Source organism: Phyllostomus discolor, chromosome 8 (genome assembly GCF_004126475.2).
Source record: "Phyllostomus discolor isolate MPI-MPIP mPhyDis1 chromosome 8, mPhyDis1.pri.v3, whole genome shotgun sequence".
Taxonomy (NCBI): domain Eukaryota; kingdom Metazoa; phylum Chordata; class Mammalia; order Chiroptera; family Phyllostomidae; genus Phyllostomus; species Phyllostomus discolor.
In genome coordinates, this window is record NC_040910.2 from 92110788 (window position 1) to 92127882 (window position 17095).

Consider the following 17095-nt stretch of genomic DNA (forward strand, 5'->3'; position numbering starts at 1 on the left):
CGGACAGAGAAAAGAATGAGAAAGGAAAAAAAATCCTGGCCTGACCCTCCACAGCCCAAGGTCACTTCCTTTGAGGTGGGGGCAGGGGTTTTACTGCTCCTCTTTTGTGTCTCTACCTAACAAGCTACCTTTTCACTGAGATGGTCCATGGTATAGTATGTGGTGTCTTGAGCAAATCCGTAGGGACAGAAAGTGGGTTTGCGGTTGCCAGAGGCAAGGGAAACGGGAGGTGACTGGTAATGATGGGAGGTTTCTGCTAGGGGCTGTGAATCAGATGGTGGTGATGGTGGTACAGCCTTGTGAACACACCAAGAGCTGCTGAATTGTGTACTTTAAAAAGGTGACTTTTGTGAAAATGTGAATTACATTTCCATTAGACAAAATTCACCTTTATTTTGTGCCAATAAGTTCTTTTATAGTTATATAATAAAAGAAATTCTAGCAACAGCAACAAAATTCATATAATGCCTTGAAATTTAGGAAGGGCTTTCTTTTGTACACATCATCTCATTTGTTTTGTATGCAAATCTGGTGTGAATGTGAACACTGGTTTGTTGTGCCCATTATACAGATTGGAAAATTGAGTCTTAGAGCAACTCTTGGCTTGCTCAGGTTAGTGACAATAGCTAGTATATGGCAGAGCCGGGGCCCAAACTCAGTCAGTCTGCCTCTCAGAAGCCCATGTAATTAAGACCTTGCCTGTGGATGGTAGGTGGGAGAAGCAGGCACTGACTGTTTTCAAGGATTCACAGAGTATTATGCGTGGAAGGGATCATGGAAAGCTTCGGTCCCATTGCTCCATTTTTATGGAGACATTGAGTTGCAAAGAGTGAAAGACTTGCCTTTTGTCATGATAGGAGAGAAAGGGGGAGACCACAGTCTCCCAGGTAGATGAGGATCAGCCTTGTCATTTCTCCTCAGGGGCTCCAGAGAAGGCCAGCGAGGAAGGTGGGGGACTAACCTTCTTACTCGGCATTGCAGGTACCTTGTTTTTTCAGTGTGACCCTATGAAACAGACATGGTTTCCATCTACACATGGAAAAGATGTAGAAGCTGAGAGAGGCTAAATAATTCTTCCAAGGTCAAGGAGCTAGTAAGGTGAAGCTGTAAAACCAGAATCTGATCCTGAACTCTGGTGCCGAGACCAGGTCCTGTAATCACATGCAGATACGCGTCTATTTCAGTAGCTTCCAGGTGGACACCTGCCTCCCTCGTCGCTCTGGGCGCCTGCTGAGGCCCATGCTCAGTTGACCTCCCCAGCGAGGGGAGGGGACCATGTCTGAGAGGCTGTGCTTCATGCCAGGGGACTTCACACCTGAGTCCATCAACAGACGGGACTCCAGGGTGAGGACCTGCGCCTGTCACCAAGGGGAAGGAGCCTGAATGCTTGCTCTGTTGCCACTTCCCCCCAAAGTATTCATTTTTCAATGACCCTCCTACTTTTGAAAGCAATTGCTGTCTTCCACACTTTCAAAGGGGCCAGAAAGCAGTGGTTTTGGCTACCAAACAGGAAACGCAAAGCCCTTTCCGTGCCTTTGAGCTGGCTGGAAGGGCTGGGCCTGAAATGATTACTTTCCTATAAAAGACAGAAGAAAAGTTTTGTGTAATTAAAAAAAAAAACCCTTTCCTGGAGCCCTGAATACCAGCTGTGGTTGACACACCGCACGGGAGAGAGCCGCCTTTGCCTGGAGGGAACGACAGCGGACAACTGTGTCTGGCAGTCTGCTCGGGTCTCCTGGTCTGAGGTTCCGTTGGCCTCGCTCCAGTTGCTTCCCTACCCTCCTCTCAGTCTCCCTACCTTTGTGCCACCCTCACTCCAGGGAGTGCCGGGCTGTGCCTGGTTGCACCAGACTGGGCCGGGCCCCACCGGATACAGGGGCCCAGCCGGGGCCTATTCTTGTCTGTGTCTATTTGCAAGATGCCTGTTGTTCTCCGCGGCTGTTTTTCCCATCGTTGCTGTTGACTTGGCAGGGCCCCAGGGTGGAAGCCCCGCCGGAGAGCTCTGCCCCAAGAAACTCGGCAGCTCCCGAAGCCAGGCTGAGGACCAGGCCCGGGAACCCTGTCACCCAGGGGCTGCCTGAGGAGATACTGCCATGAGACAGCCCTGCTTGGGTCCGGCACCCTGGTGCAGAGGGTGGCCTCGGCCAGCACGCTCTCGGAGAACAAGCCTGCAGGAACCGTGGTGGCCCTGTGCAGGCCTTGGGGCCTGGCTGGCGCTCCTCTTCTCTGCCACGTGTCCTGCCCTAGCCCCACTTTCTAGGAATTCTCATCGGTGTCAGGGCTGGGGAAAGTTCCTCCTCGGCCCTGCCTTGGAGCCCCCAGAGCAGTGGCCTCAGACTTTTAAAATCACATACCCCTGTCCGAAGAATGTTTGAGCACGTCCTCCAAATACGTGTCCTTACTGCGTGAGCGGTATGTGAGTGGTATGTGTGTGCTGCTGCTGTGGAACATGTACATTATATGCATATATAAGAGGAACATTTTAACGATTTATGTAATTTTAAAAGGTGGAAGAAAAAATGAAACAATTATGAATTTGCTTTTAATCGTATTTTCATGAAGATACACTCTTTAAAAAAAATCTTACCACTTTCTATACAGTATTCAAAGGCAGAGCACATTTCAGTGCTTCATTTTAACAGTCTCCCTCGCTGCACCCTCAGAAAGGGACACTCAGATGGAACATGAGTAGCATCTTTGTGCTTAAAAAATCATGATCCCCACTTTCCAGTCTGCTCACCAGTGACACGAAGGTTTTTACTGAACTTCCCAGTTGCCCTTGCAGATTTCCGGTAAAGGGGTTTTAACAAGGCTACAAACCCCTCTAAAACTCTTTGTTTGGAATTCTTTTAAATCGATAAAGAAATTGTTTTTACAATTCTTCATTGTACAAATATAGGAGTACAGTGTAAAGATAACAGGAAATTTTAGAGATGGCTTATTTTTAAAAATTGGATTTTTAAAAAATTACTTTTAATTCTGCACACGGTAAAATACAGTCTGGTGTATGGTCCTGTGAGTACGACAAACACATAGTCTTGTAACCACCCCACAGTCATGGCCCCGGAGCGGTTCCCTCGCCGGCTAACTCTCTGTGGTCTGCTTCCCCACTTCCCCATAACCTGTGGCAGCCACTGACTGTCTTAGCCCAGAGCCTTTCCGATTCATTCATGCTGTTTGTTCATTCACCGATTGCGAGGCACTGAGATTGTTTCCAGTTTTAGACAATTACAAATAAAGCGTCTAAAAACATTCTTGTCCAGGTTTTATGTAAACATAGGTTTCCATATGACTTGACTGCACAGAACCACCAGACTATCTTTTTTTGCAGATTTTATTTCTTGACAGGCGTGGGGGAGGAGAAAGAGACGGAGAGAAACATCAATCGGTTGCCTCTCACGCTCCCCCAACAGGGGGCAAGCCTGCAACCGAGACATGAGCCCTGACTAGGAATTGAACCAGCAACCCCTTGGTTTGTGGGACGACACCCAACCCACTGAACACTAGTCAGGTCAAAACCACCAAATTTTTGTCTAAAGTGGTCGTGCTGTTTTACAATGTAGGAGAGTTCCTTCTGCTTGCTACACATTCTTGACAGCACTTGGTTTTCTCAGTTAAAGAATTTAACCATTCTAATATGTGTGTAGTGGTATCTCACTGTGTTTTTAATTCACGTTTCCCCTAATAACTAGTGATGCTGAGCATCTTCTCATGGGGCCCATTCGTCATCTGTTTATCTTTCTTGAAGTCTGTTCAAATCTTTTCCCATTTTCTTATTCTTGAGTTTTGAGAGTTATTTATATATTCTAGATATAAGTCTTTTGTGAGATACGTTATTAGCAAATATTTTCTCCTAGTCTAAGTCTTATTTTTCATTCTCTTAGTGTCTTTTTCAGAGCAAAAGCTTAAAATTTTGAAGTTCAGTTTAGCAGTTTTTAAAATAAATTATGTTTCTGGCATAATAGCTAAGATATCAAGTCACAAAGGACTTTTCTCCTGCATTTTCTTCTAAATCCATTTTGAGTTAATTTTGTATAGGCATATAAATTTTAAACTACAAAGATCATATGGGGAAAATATTGCCAAATACCAGTTCTCTCCATAGCATATTTCTTTCTAAAAGGAATTATACTCGTATTTCCATTTCCTGTTAAAATGTCACCTTTGTGCCCTGGCTGGTGTAGCTCAGTGAATTGAGCTGCTTAAGATCTTCTGAGATTAGCCTCGTTATTGACACAGAAATATAGCACAGAAGTAGTGGTATTCAGGATGTGCTAAAAGCAGAGGCCGAAGCGTACCCCCCCCCCACACACACACACACGGGGAGAGTCCCATACTTCCTTTAAGACACTGGTATACACGTGGCACATGCTAGCCCAGGGAAGATCCCACTGGCAATCCATATCTTATAACTATTTGGTGAAAGTTTTTAAGATAAAAATAGATAAAATTTCTAGTATTTTTCCTACCCTGGAGGGTCGTGCACCTTCTGGGGATACCACTGCCCTGAAAAGTCTTAGAACACTTTCTTGCGGGTGGTAGGTGATCTGTGAATGTTCGAGAAATAAGTGACTTTTCCTGTCAGAAATGGTGAAGCTGTGGTGCTTCATGTTGTCATTTTCCTGTCTGCTTTCTTCAAGGATGTGTTTTCCCATAGCCACCGTCTTCTGAGCTCCGAACCGAAGGTCTTACATGTTTTTTAGAGGGTGGCACTCCTGTTATCCATCCATAGGACCATGGAACCATGAACAAATACAGTTTGGGAGCTGGGAAGGGACTTGGAGGTCAGCTAGTCCAGATTCCTTCTTAAAGTCAAATTAAAAAAGGAGCAGACAAGGAACAAGAGGAGTCCAGAACACAGGTGCCACCCGGGAACCGCTTCCCGGGAGGTCAGAGGAAGCCGAGCTGAGACTTAGGGTTGGTTGGCGAAGAGCCTCCCCATCTGAGGGGACACTGTGGGCAAAGCTGGTGAGGTCAGTGTCCAGGAGCTTCACGTCGTTTGGCCCGACTACAGCAAAGGCTACGCTGGGAAAGGAGCAAGAGAAGAGACTGCAGGGGTCAGTGGGGCCAGACTGTGACGCTGTCGCTATCCTGGTAGCACTCAGGTGTCTCTGCTCTAAGGTCGAGCTGACAGGTTGGCCAAATCAGTCCGTGTTACTGGGACGTTGTCTCAGCTAAACATCTGGCCTGGACTCCCCAGTCCCCGGTTTCAAGGCTGTGATACTCATATTCATGCTCAGTTCTCGCCTGGGAGCTCCTGGGAGCCCCAGGGGTGCTTCGAGACCCAGAGGAAAAGAGAGAGCTGGTTTAGGTGTGAGCGGGACTGGGGAACGTTGGGAGCCACACCTGGGAGTGAAGGCGTCTGGCGCATTTGGACCCGGAAGCGACCAGCAGCCCCGCTGCCCCAAGGCTGCTTCCTCACGAGTCAGGAACCCTGCCTTTCTCTCCGGCTGGCGCCGCCGATCCCTGAAGTCCTGCTTCTGACAGCGACGGCCTCGTGGGCAGTGATCTGTATCCTGTCTGGTTCTCTCTAGTGAACCAGTCCCCCCCAGATTTCTCCAGCCACTGAGTAGCAGAGGTCATGGGAGGGCCTGTTACTGGTTTGTTTTTAGAGTGGATTTCAGAGCCGACTAGGGCACTTAATTCAGGGTCCGATTGTCAGGCCACATTAAAAATGCAGGCAGCAATGCGGAACACGGCTGGCTCATGTCAGCCAGACATGGCGTGTAACCAGAGGAGGAAAACACGCACCGGGCCTGTGTTAATGGAAGTCGACGCCAAGTGGCATGGCAGGCTCTGGCTCCCGTTTCTCCTGTCCCCTGCCACCTCCGGCCGGAAGAAAGAAGCTCGTAGTTGAGTAGAAGTGAAAGCGGGGACGGCTGCCTAATGAGCCTTCCTGTGACCGAGACACTGCGTGGCTCACACCTCAGGAGGAGACTCCGCCTTAGGAGGATGGTGCCTGTCGCAGCAGTTAGGGCTGCACGCAGGCCCCACGAGTGAGAAGAAGGTGGATTTGGTGGCTTATTCTTGCCCCAGCAATTCTTTGCTATCTGCTGCAGAGCAGGACCCAGAGGCGGGCAAAGGTGCGGGCGCTGGTTGCCAGGCCCCACAACCTGGAGGAGAGCTGTGGCCAGTGCAGGTGACCGCAGTCGGTGGCGGGGGGGCGGGGGGGGGCCAGGAAAGGCCAGTGTGGCTGGGTCGCCTCAGGCTGATCCATTGTGTCAGATGCTGTCCGGAGGGAAGGAGTTTTTAATGATAGTGTGGAGTTTGTGTTTTTCATATCTTCTCACCTGGGCTGGCACACACAGTCCAGGTGTGGGCTGGCCTGGGCTCTGTCGCCGTTTATTCTGCCTTCTCCCCCAGCCATGCCATCCGCCAGCTGAACTATTAACTGTCTCACTGTTCCCTTTTGCTGTGCTCGTCCTGGAAGGTCATGATCATTGTGACCTGGGGCTGGTTCCCAAGTGGGTGGAAGGAAGGGACTGTCTAACCATCGATTTGTGTTTTTGCATTTCAGTCGTTCCAAGGAAGCCAAGGACGAGCGTACCTCTTTAACTCAGTGTGAGTGTCTCTGACTGCACCTCCATTGTCTGGTGTACACGTGGAGGGGTGGGAAGAATAAAACTCTCGATGGTCCTCTGTGCCACAGGAAAAAACCCGTGGAGTGCTCATTTCCACAAGTGGTAGCCAGTTATCTTAGGGGAATTTTTTTTGGCACCATCTTTGGCTGCTAAAAATAATATATTCGCTATCCCCAGTAGGCACATCAGAGAGCTGTGGTCTCGGAGGGAAGAAGCTGAGGTGCTTCTGAGAGAGCCCTCGACTTGAGGTCTTATGACCGGGTCTGAGACACGTTGTTGGGCAGGAGAGAGTGAACAGAAGACTCCAACCTCCATGGAAGGGCCTCAGGCTGGAAGGAAGGCCCGGTCAGGGACGGTCCCCACCCCACCCTCCGCAGACGCAGTAGCCTTGGTCCCCGGGCATGTCAGTTATGGCCTCTTCCCGGGAGAGGAAGGTGAAGCTCCCACAAGCCCGATGAACTGTGAAAATGGAAATCTAGCGTGCTCAGCCTGAGATAATGTGCGCTCCGCAGAGGAGTAGAGTATGTTTGACATTCCCGTCTGCATTCGGTCACCAGGAGGCTCTGAGGGCCCGCGCCCGTAGCTGTGGACTCACCGTGTGCCCACCAGTTTGTCCCCTTAACTCCCCCAAATTAAAAGTGCTTGTTAGAAAAATGCCAAAGTCTCAACCATCAGGACTATTTTTAGTAGACTCGTTGAATCAGAACTCGCAGACCTGAAATTCACTTCAGTGGAGATTTTCCACGCGGCTGCCCCTTGGGGGTGGTTATTGATTGCAGTTATAGACGAGGCCCTTCTCGGCGCTGGCCTCCCTCGAGGCAGGCGCGCTCAGTGAGTGTTTTGCTGGAAGCTCAGCTTGAGCAACTGATGATGAGCATGTGACTAACTGCCCGCCCTCTCTCTGTCCCCTGGCACAGAGTTAACGTGGGCTGCGGGCCTGCGGAAGAGCGAGTGTTGCTAACGGGACTGCATGCAGTCGCAGACATTTACTGTGAAAACTGCAAAACCACTCTGGGCTGGAAATATGTAAGTATTGAGAAATCCGGTGCAGAGAGGGCCGTGAAGGGGGTGGCTGAGAGAGAGCCTCACACAGGAGCAAGCTCTCTGTGGCCCGTGGGACTGGTGTTGACCAGGACAGGAGACCGAGCTCAAAGAGCAGCGCCTGGCACACTCCTCTGTTTGCCACACGCATTCTTCCCTTCTGCTGACGGTCCTCTCTCTCGACTCGTTCCCGCACACCTGCCCCTGCAGTGGGCAGACGGACGGACACACATACACAGGCCCCTTTGCCTTTTGATTTAATAAACAATAATAACATTAACCCTGGCTGGTGTAGCTCAGTGGATTGAGTGTGGGCTGCGAACCAAAGTGTCTCAGGTTCGATTCCCGGCCAGGGTACATGCCTGGGTTGCAGGCCATAACCCCCAGCAACTGCACATTGATGTTTCTCTCTATCTCTATCTCTATCTCTATTTATCTCCCTTCCCTCTCTAAAAGTAAATAAATATAATCTTTTAAAAAAAAGAACAACAATAATAACATTAGCACAAAGCATTTCTTGACAGCTGATTATGTCCCAGGCATATATTCCCTTTCTTCACAGCACCCCTAGAGGGCAGGTCCTATTCTGTGGATGAGGAAACTGAGACTGACGGAGGTTAACAGTGTGTCCAGTGCAGGTGGTGACTGCAGAGCAGAGCTCATGCGCTTTCTTTCTTTCTTTTTTATTTATTTTCAGAGAGAGGGGAAGGGAGGGAGAAAGAAAGGGAGAGAAAACTGCAATATGTGGTTGCCTCACATGCACCCCCTCCTGGGGACCTGGCCTACAACCCAAGCATGTGCCCTGACTGGGGATCAAACTGGCAACCCTTTGGTTCACAGCCCACACTCAATTCACTGAGCTACACCAGCCAGGACTCTTTTTTTAATTTAAATTGAATTTATTCAGTGACATCAGTTAATAAAATTATATAGATTTCAGGTGTACAATTCTGTGATGCATCCTCTGTGTATTGTGTTGTGTGCTCACTACCCCAAGTCGAGTCTCTCTTCCTCACTAAGCCTCTGCTCTTTGGAGCTCCAACAGACGTCCCCAGAACGTCTCTCAGGTCCCCGGCCCTATGCCAGGTGTCGCCAGACACTGTGAGTTAATGCCCACCATCAGATACAGTCATGGCTGGACTTTCCCAACTGCACATTCATTCCTTCATTGTTTGACCCAAAAATATTCTTCATGTCTTCTTGGTACCTTGGAAAGTGAGCAGTCCTTTGCCAGGGCGATGGAGTACATATGTTCAGTGAAAACAGACATATTATTGTGGTGGCCATATCATTGGATGACCTTCTACAAGGCTTTTATGTGCCCTCTCTGTCACCCCGGGGACATTGGAAAGCGAGTCTTCCTGTTTCTGGGAGGGCAATGCGTTCCCTGCGAAAGGCTGGGGTCCGTGTGAGGCTGGCTCACGTGGCCTGCGTTAGGTGGCTTCACCAGGAGCTGGCAGAGTGGTAGTGCCTGGTCATGTAGCTGTGCCGACTGTCACAAAGGTACCGCTCCCCAGGCTTCCGATAGTGGGCGAGGTCGTGGGGGGCGAGCAGGGAGAATAGGGGAAACCTCTGTGCCTTCTGCTCCTTTTGGCTGTGACCCAAAATCTGCTCTGAAAACTGTGAAGTCTGTTTTAAAAAATGCTGTTGAACAATGGCAGCCAGGCATCCAAGTGTGCTTGCATTTCAGTCAAGTTCAAAAATAGGCAAATCTTAAAAACAGCTGCAGGCGGAGCCTGTGATGGAGCAGCACTTTCATCTCCCTTGAAACGTTCAGGATTCGGAAGGAAAACACCGAGACAGCGTGTTTCGTGACGCCAGGGTGGTTCTGGGAGACGCTGGCCTTGGCCACCCCCGACCCCCGACCCCCACCCCCCACCCCGTATGGCACGGGCCCCCTCTGGGCGGTCTGTGGGCACAGGGCTGGGTCAGTTATCCAGAAATGCTCTGCCTTTCTCTATTTCCCAGCCTCTTGGTAATATTACTCTGTTCAGGCTGTGCTGGATCACAGACAGAAGATAAATCTGAGGTAGTTGGCTTTGCTCTTTACTTCAGGTCAGAAGAGTCACTCCTTTGGCAGAGCTTTTTTGAAAGCTTTTGTGCTGGATATAGAAGTGAAGAGAGTGAGTCCTGGCCCTCAGGGTGTGTACAGTCAGAGGCTGGGGAGGAAGGCCTCAGGTAAACTGTGCAGTTTGGCAGGTGCCAGGTCTGCGGGGGCAGGAGGGAGACCTCTCCCCTCAGAGTCATCAGTCACTATCTGGGCCGGACCCAGGGCTCCGATTGTCTTTCCAATTACTCCTTCTGACCCTCATCAGAATCCTGGGAAGTGTTAATGACTATCCCAATTCTGTAAATGGAAAGTTTATAATTTTGTAAATCGTAAACGGTTCAGCGATGCTCCTGATACTGGGAAGCAGAAGTGGAGTTCAGTCTGGGGTGCTGCGGCCTCCGGAAGTAGCACTTCTGCCCCTGGAGTCCAGGTGTGTCATTTTGCAAATGCCCTGGGGCTGTTGAGGGTTTTTTTAATTTAATAGGGGAACTCTCTCACTTTGCTAGTTTTGTTTTGTCGTCTGCCCACTCGGAACATACTACTATGGATCAGTAGGTCTTATTCCTGAACCACATTGTCTGTTGTATCTCTCTCTCTCTCTCTCTCTCTCTCTCACACACACACACCACCACCACCCCCACCCCCCACCCCCCACCCCCCACCCTGCTAGGGGAGAATGACGTGTCAGGGAGATTCCCGCTGAGCCCGCAGCTCTTGTGTGTGTGATGCTGTGTGCGCATTCCCTCTTGGTGCCCCTCCCCTCCCCATGATCTGGACTGATTCCTCTCAACAAAAGACTGGTCCGGCCTCTCCTCCTCCCACCCGAGGCCCCGAGCTCTAGCTCAGAGGATCCAGTTCATACTCGCGCTGCCCAGAACCTCTCGACAGTAGGATTTGGTTAACTCACGTGGGGTCTCGGGAGGGCGAGCTGGTGTCCACTGCCTCTCTGCATCCAGCTTAGCCATCTAATGGCTCTGATGGTGCACCCAGAGGTCTTCAGGTATCTGCCTGCAGAGAAAATAGCTGTTTGATCTCACATCAGATAAAACAGCCTTTTGATCTCACATCTCTGCAGGACTTCTTTCTGTGGGGCTCATTATAAGCGGGGAAAGCCCACAGCGCTGCAAGTTGAGGATGGGAAGCTGCCAGGTGCTTTGTCCTGAGCTTTCCCACCAGAGGCCTGGCAGCCGGGTGGGGCTCGAGGGCTGCTGGGCCCTTCAGCCTGGAGTTCTCTGGAGAAAGGCAGTGAAGGAAACACAGACTTAACTCATCTGACGTAGAAACAGCAAGACATGAAAAGAAGACCTGTTCTGTCTCATAATACGTTGCTTCTCTCCCCGAGGGTCTTTTCTCTAAGCCTAACAGTCCAGTTTAGAATTAGGACACAGGAACTTCATGGCTACGTCTGTAGGGCAGATTTTGGGTTGGATAGGAAACCAGGTTCCCCTAAGATAAAAGATATACGCATTCATGCATTCACTCAGCAGTGATTTATTGCAGCCCTGTTCTGTGCTGAGCCATCTCCCAGGCACTAGGAACACGGCAGTGAACGAAACAGTTTCTGTTGCCATAGCGGGGTCGACACACAAAATAGGTGGGCGAGTTACGGTGAGCTGGCTAGTGGCAAGGGCTGTGGCGACCAAGCAGCAGGCGAGGGGGGGGGGGGGGGGCTGCAGTGGAAGTTGGGATTCTGAGTAGCTGAATGGTTGGGAAGTAGCGAGAGGGTAAACTTTGGGCAAAGACTGGAACGAGCCAAGATTCTAAAGAAATTCTGTTATATTGGGAAATTCCTGGTGTCGTCCCAGAGCTGTGGTCAGCTGAGGGGATGTACGTAGTGTGTGTAAGTGGCCGGAGTCCCTCGGTGAGTTTGGGCAGAGCTGGGGGCAGGCTCCAGGGCCTGTCTCAGGCCCCATCTTGGCTCCCGCTCCCCAGAAGTCACCTGCTTGTCTCGGGTCATTCAGCGTCTTTCCTCTTCCTTGTGTCTCCTAGGAACACGCCTTTGAGAGCAGCCAGAAGTATAAAGAAGGCAAATACATCATTGAGCTAGCACACATGATCAAGGACAACGGCTGGGACTGACTGCGGCACGCCCGCCCACCCCAGTGTCCGCGCGAACGCCGTCCAACCGAACATTCTACCCAAGCGCGAGAGAGTGACTGGACACTTGGTTCCATCGTTTAGGGGCCTTGCCCTCTGGGGCACCCTCCCACCCTGACACCGCCTTTCCGGTGCCCGGCCTCTAAACTGCTGTCTCTCTGTCTCTTTGCTTTGTATCTGTTTGTGAGTCGGTCCTGGCTTCTCTCTCTGTCCTAGTGTTGGCTGAAAACAAAACACCAGAAGGAACAGATGCCTGACCACGGGGTGGCAGCCCACCATGATAAGGGCCCGGGGCCACGCAAGAGCTGCCCGACGGCCTCCTGCCAGGGGAGCAGTGCGCCGCGTGGGGGTGTGAGGAGGAGGGGAAGGGGGGAACCGTGAGGGTTCCGGGGGTGGGCAGGGGATGGGAGGGGAGAAGTAGGGACAGACTTGTGCTACTCCTGGAGACCTGGTAACTTAGGCTTGAAATTACCAACTTGTCTAAAAGGACAACAGGAAAAAAATACCTCATGACCGCATTCTCTCTGATCAGAAGCTTCTGTTCCTGCCCCCAATGTGCCAGGTTAGCGTGTGACCCCAGAAGCGACCCTGATTCTAGCAGGCGGGGCAGCAGCCTGGTTCTCCTGGGCCGAGCTGGGGGGCTGTCTTGGCAGCGGTGAGTGACTCGGGGGAAAAGCCCAGATGGGTTTTGATGACTCTGAAATCCCACGGCTGCTCCGGGTAATCATCTTTTCCTCTTCAGCCACCGTAGGTGAGAGGAGAGGGGACCGCCATTTGCAGTGGTTGCAAAATCCAAACGTCCTGAAGGCTTGGACCAGGAACCGGGTCCAGTCAGTCAGTGAGGAGAGCAGGGGGCAAAGGGGGCTGCAGTTGGGGAGCTCCTGCGGAAATGGCTCAGATGTTGGGCCAGGGGGAAAAAAGAAGTAAAACCAATTAGCATCGCTAACCTTTTTTTCCCCTGACCCTCAATGAGAGAAGAGCATTGTGGCGAGGAAGGGCGTGGGGTGGGGCGATGCTGGGAGTAGTTTAGATTTGAACCACGACAGGTTAGGTGCATCTTTCGTCTTTGGTATGCGGTGGCTTCAGTGAGATCAGCAGTTCTTTGTACATAGAGTTTTGGGTGTTTTTCTCCAGTTCTATCATTGTAGATTGTGGAAAACAAAGTCCCAAGGCTTTGAGCTTAGTGATAGCTTGGCTGGTAGATTCCTCATGCCTCTAGCTGTTCTCCTTGGACTTGGATGTTTTGTGTGGAGAGAAAACAGTCAGAGTGGTCCAGCGGTGGGGAGGACTTAGATTTGATGTCAAGTGACAAATTTTAATGCTACCCCCTGCTCCTCACCTCCCTATCCAAAGTTCGTTGTACTACGGGAAGTGGAGAACCAATCCCTGCAGGGCTCCTGCGAGGGGGAGGAGTCCATTACATCCAATCAACACTGTGAAGCCTGTTCTGCAACAATTCAGCCAGTACACGGTGCATGACCGAAACTCATCTAGCTAATTTCATTGCTTAGACTGAAAATATTATTGTTCAGATATGTGTAGGGTATGGCAGGTGATTCTCAGTATCTCATTGTGCAAGTAGGCTGAATTATATTCCAAGTAGGAATATTCACCTTAAAAGTCATAAAAGAATGTATTCATGGAGACAAAAGTCTATACATTTGATTAACCAAGATTTAAGCAGCCAACCCAGGACATTTTCAGAACTGAACCGAATTCCCATAGGGAACGAGTCCGCGGTGGACATGGCTTTCCATGTCTCTGTGAGCTGCTCGCTGAATAGGGGACGTGCGGGTGGGCACGGCCCTGCTGGGGCAGGGCCGGACAGCAGGACCGGCAGGACACAGGTGGCTCCTGGCTCAGCAGCCACTGCCTCTGTAAGACAGAAGGAGTCCTAGAAATGGCATTCTGTGCCCAAAGACTTCTGGCCCATGTCGTTCGGTGCTGTGGTAGCCCTGGGAGATTGTTGTTCCCCCCACAATACTGAAAAGCAGACCGAGGTTCAGAAAAAGTGGTGTGTTTCTGCTCCCAGAGAAATACTTCCTCTGGCTCCCAGGCACTTCCAGGCCCAAGATCTCAAAAAAAAAAAAAATTTTTTTTTTAACTTTCACATTCCTCAGCTGGCTTGCCAGCACAGAACTCAGATTCCCCTCCAGCCGCGCCCCCAGCAGAAGGTAGTGGCCTTCATTTATGGGTTTTGATTGGCCCCTTTGCTCAGGGAACGTCCTGGCTATTGATACTCCTTCCCATAAAAAGAAAATGGGGGCTAAGCGTGGGTAGGTGTTTCGTCTTTAAAAGTAGAAATGGAGTGTGATGACGTGGACACCAGACACAGGGCTGTAGAATTATCACCAGGCGGGGGAGACCCGTGTGTCACTGTTCTTCCTTGCGCTGGGAACTCTGACGTGTGCGGGTCAGAGCAGGCTCCAGCAGAACCCTGGTTTGGGTGTTTGCAGCTACTACCTGCTGAGCATCCAGTGGGTGGATGGCGCCATGCTCGGTGTAAGAGATCTGAGCAGGGTGTTGGTTTTTCCATTAATTACAGAAAATCAAAAGCCCAGACCATTAGGCTTTCCCTTTGTGTCGATGAAACCAAAAGTGCTTCTTAAAACTTCAGCTCCATTCATGGCTTGTCTATCTAACGTCCTAGTTTTGGAGAGACCGCAGCTGAGCAATGGAGATGCGTCAACTGATGGCCTCAGTCAGTTCATTCTTTAATTTTCCTCACCAAATTATTGACTCAGAGCATAACCAAAGACCTCATCCACTCACCCCTGGTAGGTTCAGGGAACTGGAGTTCCATGTAAAGCTTGGGTGGGGCTGAGGGAGGAAGGAAGGGGAAAGGGAGAAGGGAGAAAGGGAAAGGCGTGGAGTTCTATACCTCAGCCAGCAGCTGCCTTCATTTTCAGCTGAAGTCCAGCCGCAGACCCTCCAGTTCCATCTCCCTTGTGCCATCCTTGCTCAGACGGCTTGGTGGCCCTGGATTCCACCCCACCCCATCCCTACCCACCCTTGATACTCGTCTCAGGCTGCTCATAGGCTGATTTAACATGAATCAGATTCAGCCGAAGCTGATGGTCACAGGTGGTCAGCTGGGCCCGGCTGAGCGCTGCCCCAACGCCGACGGCGGTGTGAGCCTGGGGACAGGAGCGAGGAGTCTGGGCTGGTGGGTCTGTGTGGGGGAGAAGAGGTAGCCCCTTTATAACAAGATTTTCAAGTGGATATATATAAAAGAAACAGTTGCTTGTGAAATATACTTTTGTAAATAATATTTAATTTTTTAAATAATATATTTGGTGCTGTTTTCTCAGATCCCCTGAGAGCACTTTTTATTTTCATTTTTAAATTTTACAGGTTCCTCTGCATTTCTTGAAGTATATTTTAAGGGAAACAGTGATCACCAATGTATTGTGTTCTGTTTTGTTTTTTTAAAGACATCTCTATCACATTAGAGACAATAAAGCAATGCCTCTCTGTATTTCCCCCAATGGAATGAACTCTACAGTACGTTACCAGGTTGAGAATCAAACTATTTTCTTGCACCAGTATTGGCCAGAAAAGAAAATAAATATAATCAAATAAATTTAGTAACAACTTAGAGTGAAACAAATTGGAAAATGGGAATCTTGTGTGTGTGTGTGTGTGTGTGTGTGTGTGTGAGAGAGAGAGAGAGAGAGAAAAGCACTTTGGACTGTGCCTCCTGGTTTCTTTTTCATTGGGGACACTGTACCTATAGTTTACACCTTGGGCACATAAGGCTTTTCTTCCTTCTCTCTGGTGGTGGTTTTCTCTCTGAGTGGACCAGCAGCACAACTGTGAGATCTCGTTTTCCTGAGCACAGAGCTGTCGCCAGTCTATTCCTTTTTCTTTCTTTGCGCACTCAGCTTTTACAGACTGGAAAGGAAATCTGTTGTCTGTGAAGACGCAGCAGAGTCAGCTCTGTTGGGGTGTGAGTGTGCTCATCGCGGAACCCAGGGCTCCAGCTGCTGTAGAAGCCACATCATGTTAAAACATTGACTGGTTTGGGTGGAAAGATCGGTGATGAAATAATGCACATACCTTGTTGGGAAACAGCTTTTTAATGTTTTTTTTTTTTTTAAGGTCAGTTTGCCTCAGGTTCAGGAAGAGGCTGAGAAATCAAATCTCGAACACAATCAACTTATGTTATTTTTTTAAAAGTCTGCCTCAAATGAGAAATCACGCTAACGGTCTGGGTGAAGGAAAGAGATGTTTAATTTTTTTAAATTAAAGTACAGTCATGAAATCTGCCAGTAGTGAAAGGTAAAGCCAAGAAGCAAGCTCTCACCATTTAACCAAATTCTCTCTGCCGTATGTTTTTGTATAACATTTCAGTGAAAGTGAGAATTCGCTTTTCCGACCTGCAGAGACTGTCTTTAAATACAGACTGTTTATGCTTGTGTTTACAGACGATTTGTTGGGTTTGGGTTTTGTTACTTTCTTTCCTTTGTTTATGTTGTTGTTGTTGTGGCATTTTTCAGGTCACTTTGCTTTAATAACAAAGATCATAATTTTCCAATAATTTGTCTTCACCATCTCCTGTATTTGTACATAGTGATTCAGTATTAGACAAAAGTGCATTGTTTCTGTCATATTTCCGATCTGTGTTGGTGCTCATTTGAGAAAATAAAGTTTTCAAATATTCTTTGGAGGGCTCGTCTGCCTTAATTGATCCAGCCAGTTTTAGCTTGATACTTAATACCGAAAGGCCTGCCGGAGGTCATCTGTAACCCCATTCACAGACCTGTCAGCTGAGACCCCGAGGACTTATTTTCTCCGAGGAGAGTTGGCCAACTGAATAAAAAGTAGGTCTCCTGCTTATCTACAAATACTTTTCCTGGCTCTAGATATGAGAAATGCATGAATGACCTTAATCATTTCTGCCTACCAAGCCCCATATTCTCAGTTCCTCTGTTAATACCGATTTCTTTGGAGATAAGAGTGCATTAGGTAAGGGGGGAAGGAAATAAAAGAATTAGGTCGGAAAGAGGTAGCATCACCTCGGAATACCTGACAAAGGGAGAGGAATACTCGCGGTGACAACATGCGGAAAACCACTCACGAACAGATACCAAACATCCATTACTGGTTTCCAGGCACAGGGCGGGGCAGTGCGACCGTCCTGATACGTCAGCTCTCTCTGTTTCCCCGGCACCTTCCCTGCAGCCGTGTCCGAGCACACTCCCAGCCTTGCATGGCGTGGCCAGCTGCAAGTGCGGCTTGGTGCTCTGGCGTCCTTTAAACGTTTTGGTCTAGACATCAGTTTATACTGTATTTTAAAGTACTTTTCCCAAAAACTTGCCTCCAT

The 17095-nt window shown here is 49.5% G+C and overlaps 1 protein-coding gene across 1 annotated transcript in view; it reads left to right on the top strand.

Annotated features, from left to right (window-relative positions):
- YPEL2 (yippee like 2) overlaps window positions 1-16431 on the top strand; it is a 58208-nt gene extending 41777 nt beyond the window's left edge. Inside the window, exons 3-5 of the mRNA XM_028519986.2 lie at window positions 6518-6561; window positions 7499-7607; window positions 11662-16431. Coding sequence (XP_028375787.1) covers window positions 6518-6561; window positions 7499-7607; window positions 11662-11751 — 243 coding nt within the window. The 3' untranslated portion in view covers window positions 11752-16431. The remainder of the gene's footprint in view (window positions 1-6517; window positions 6562-7498; window positions 7608-11661) is intronic.
- The last annotated feature ends 664 nt before the right edge of the window (window positions 16432-17095 follow it).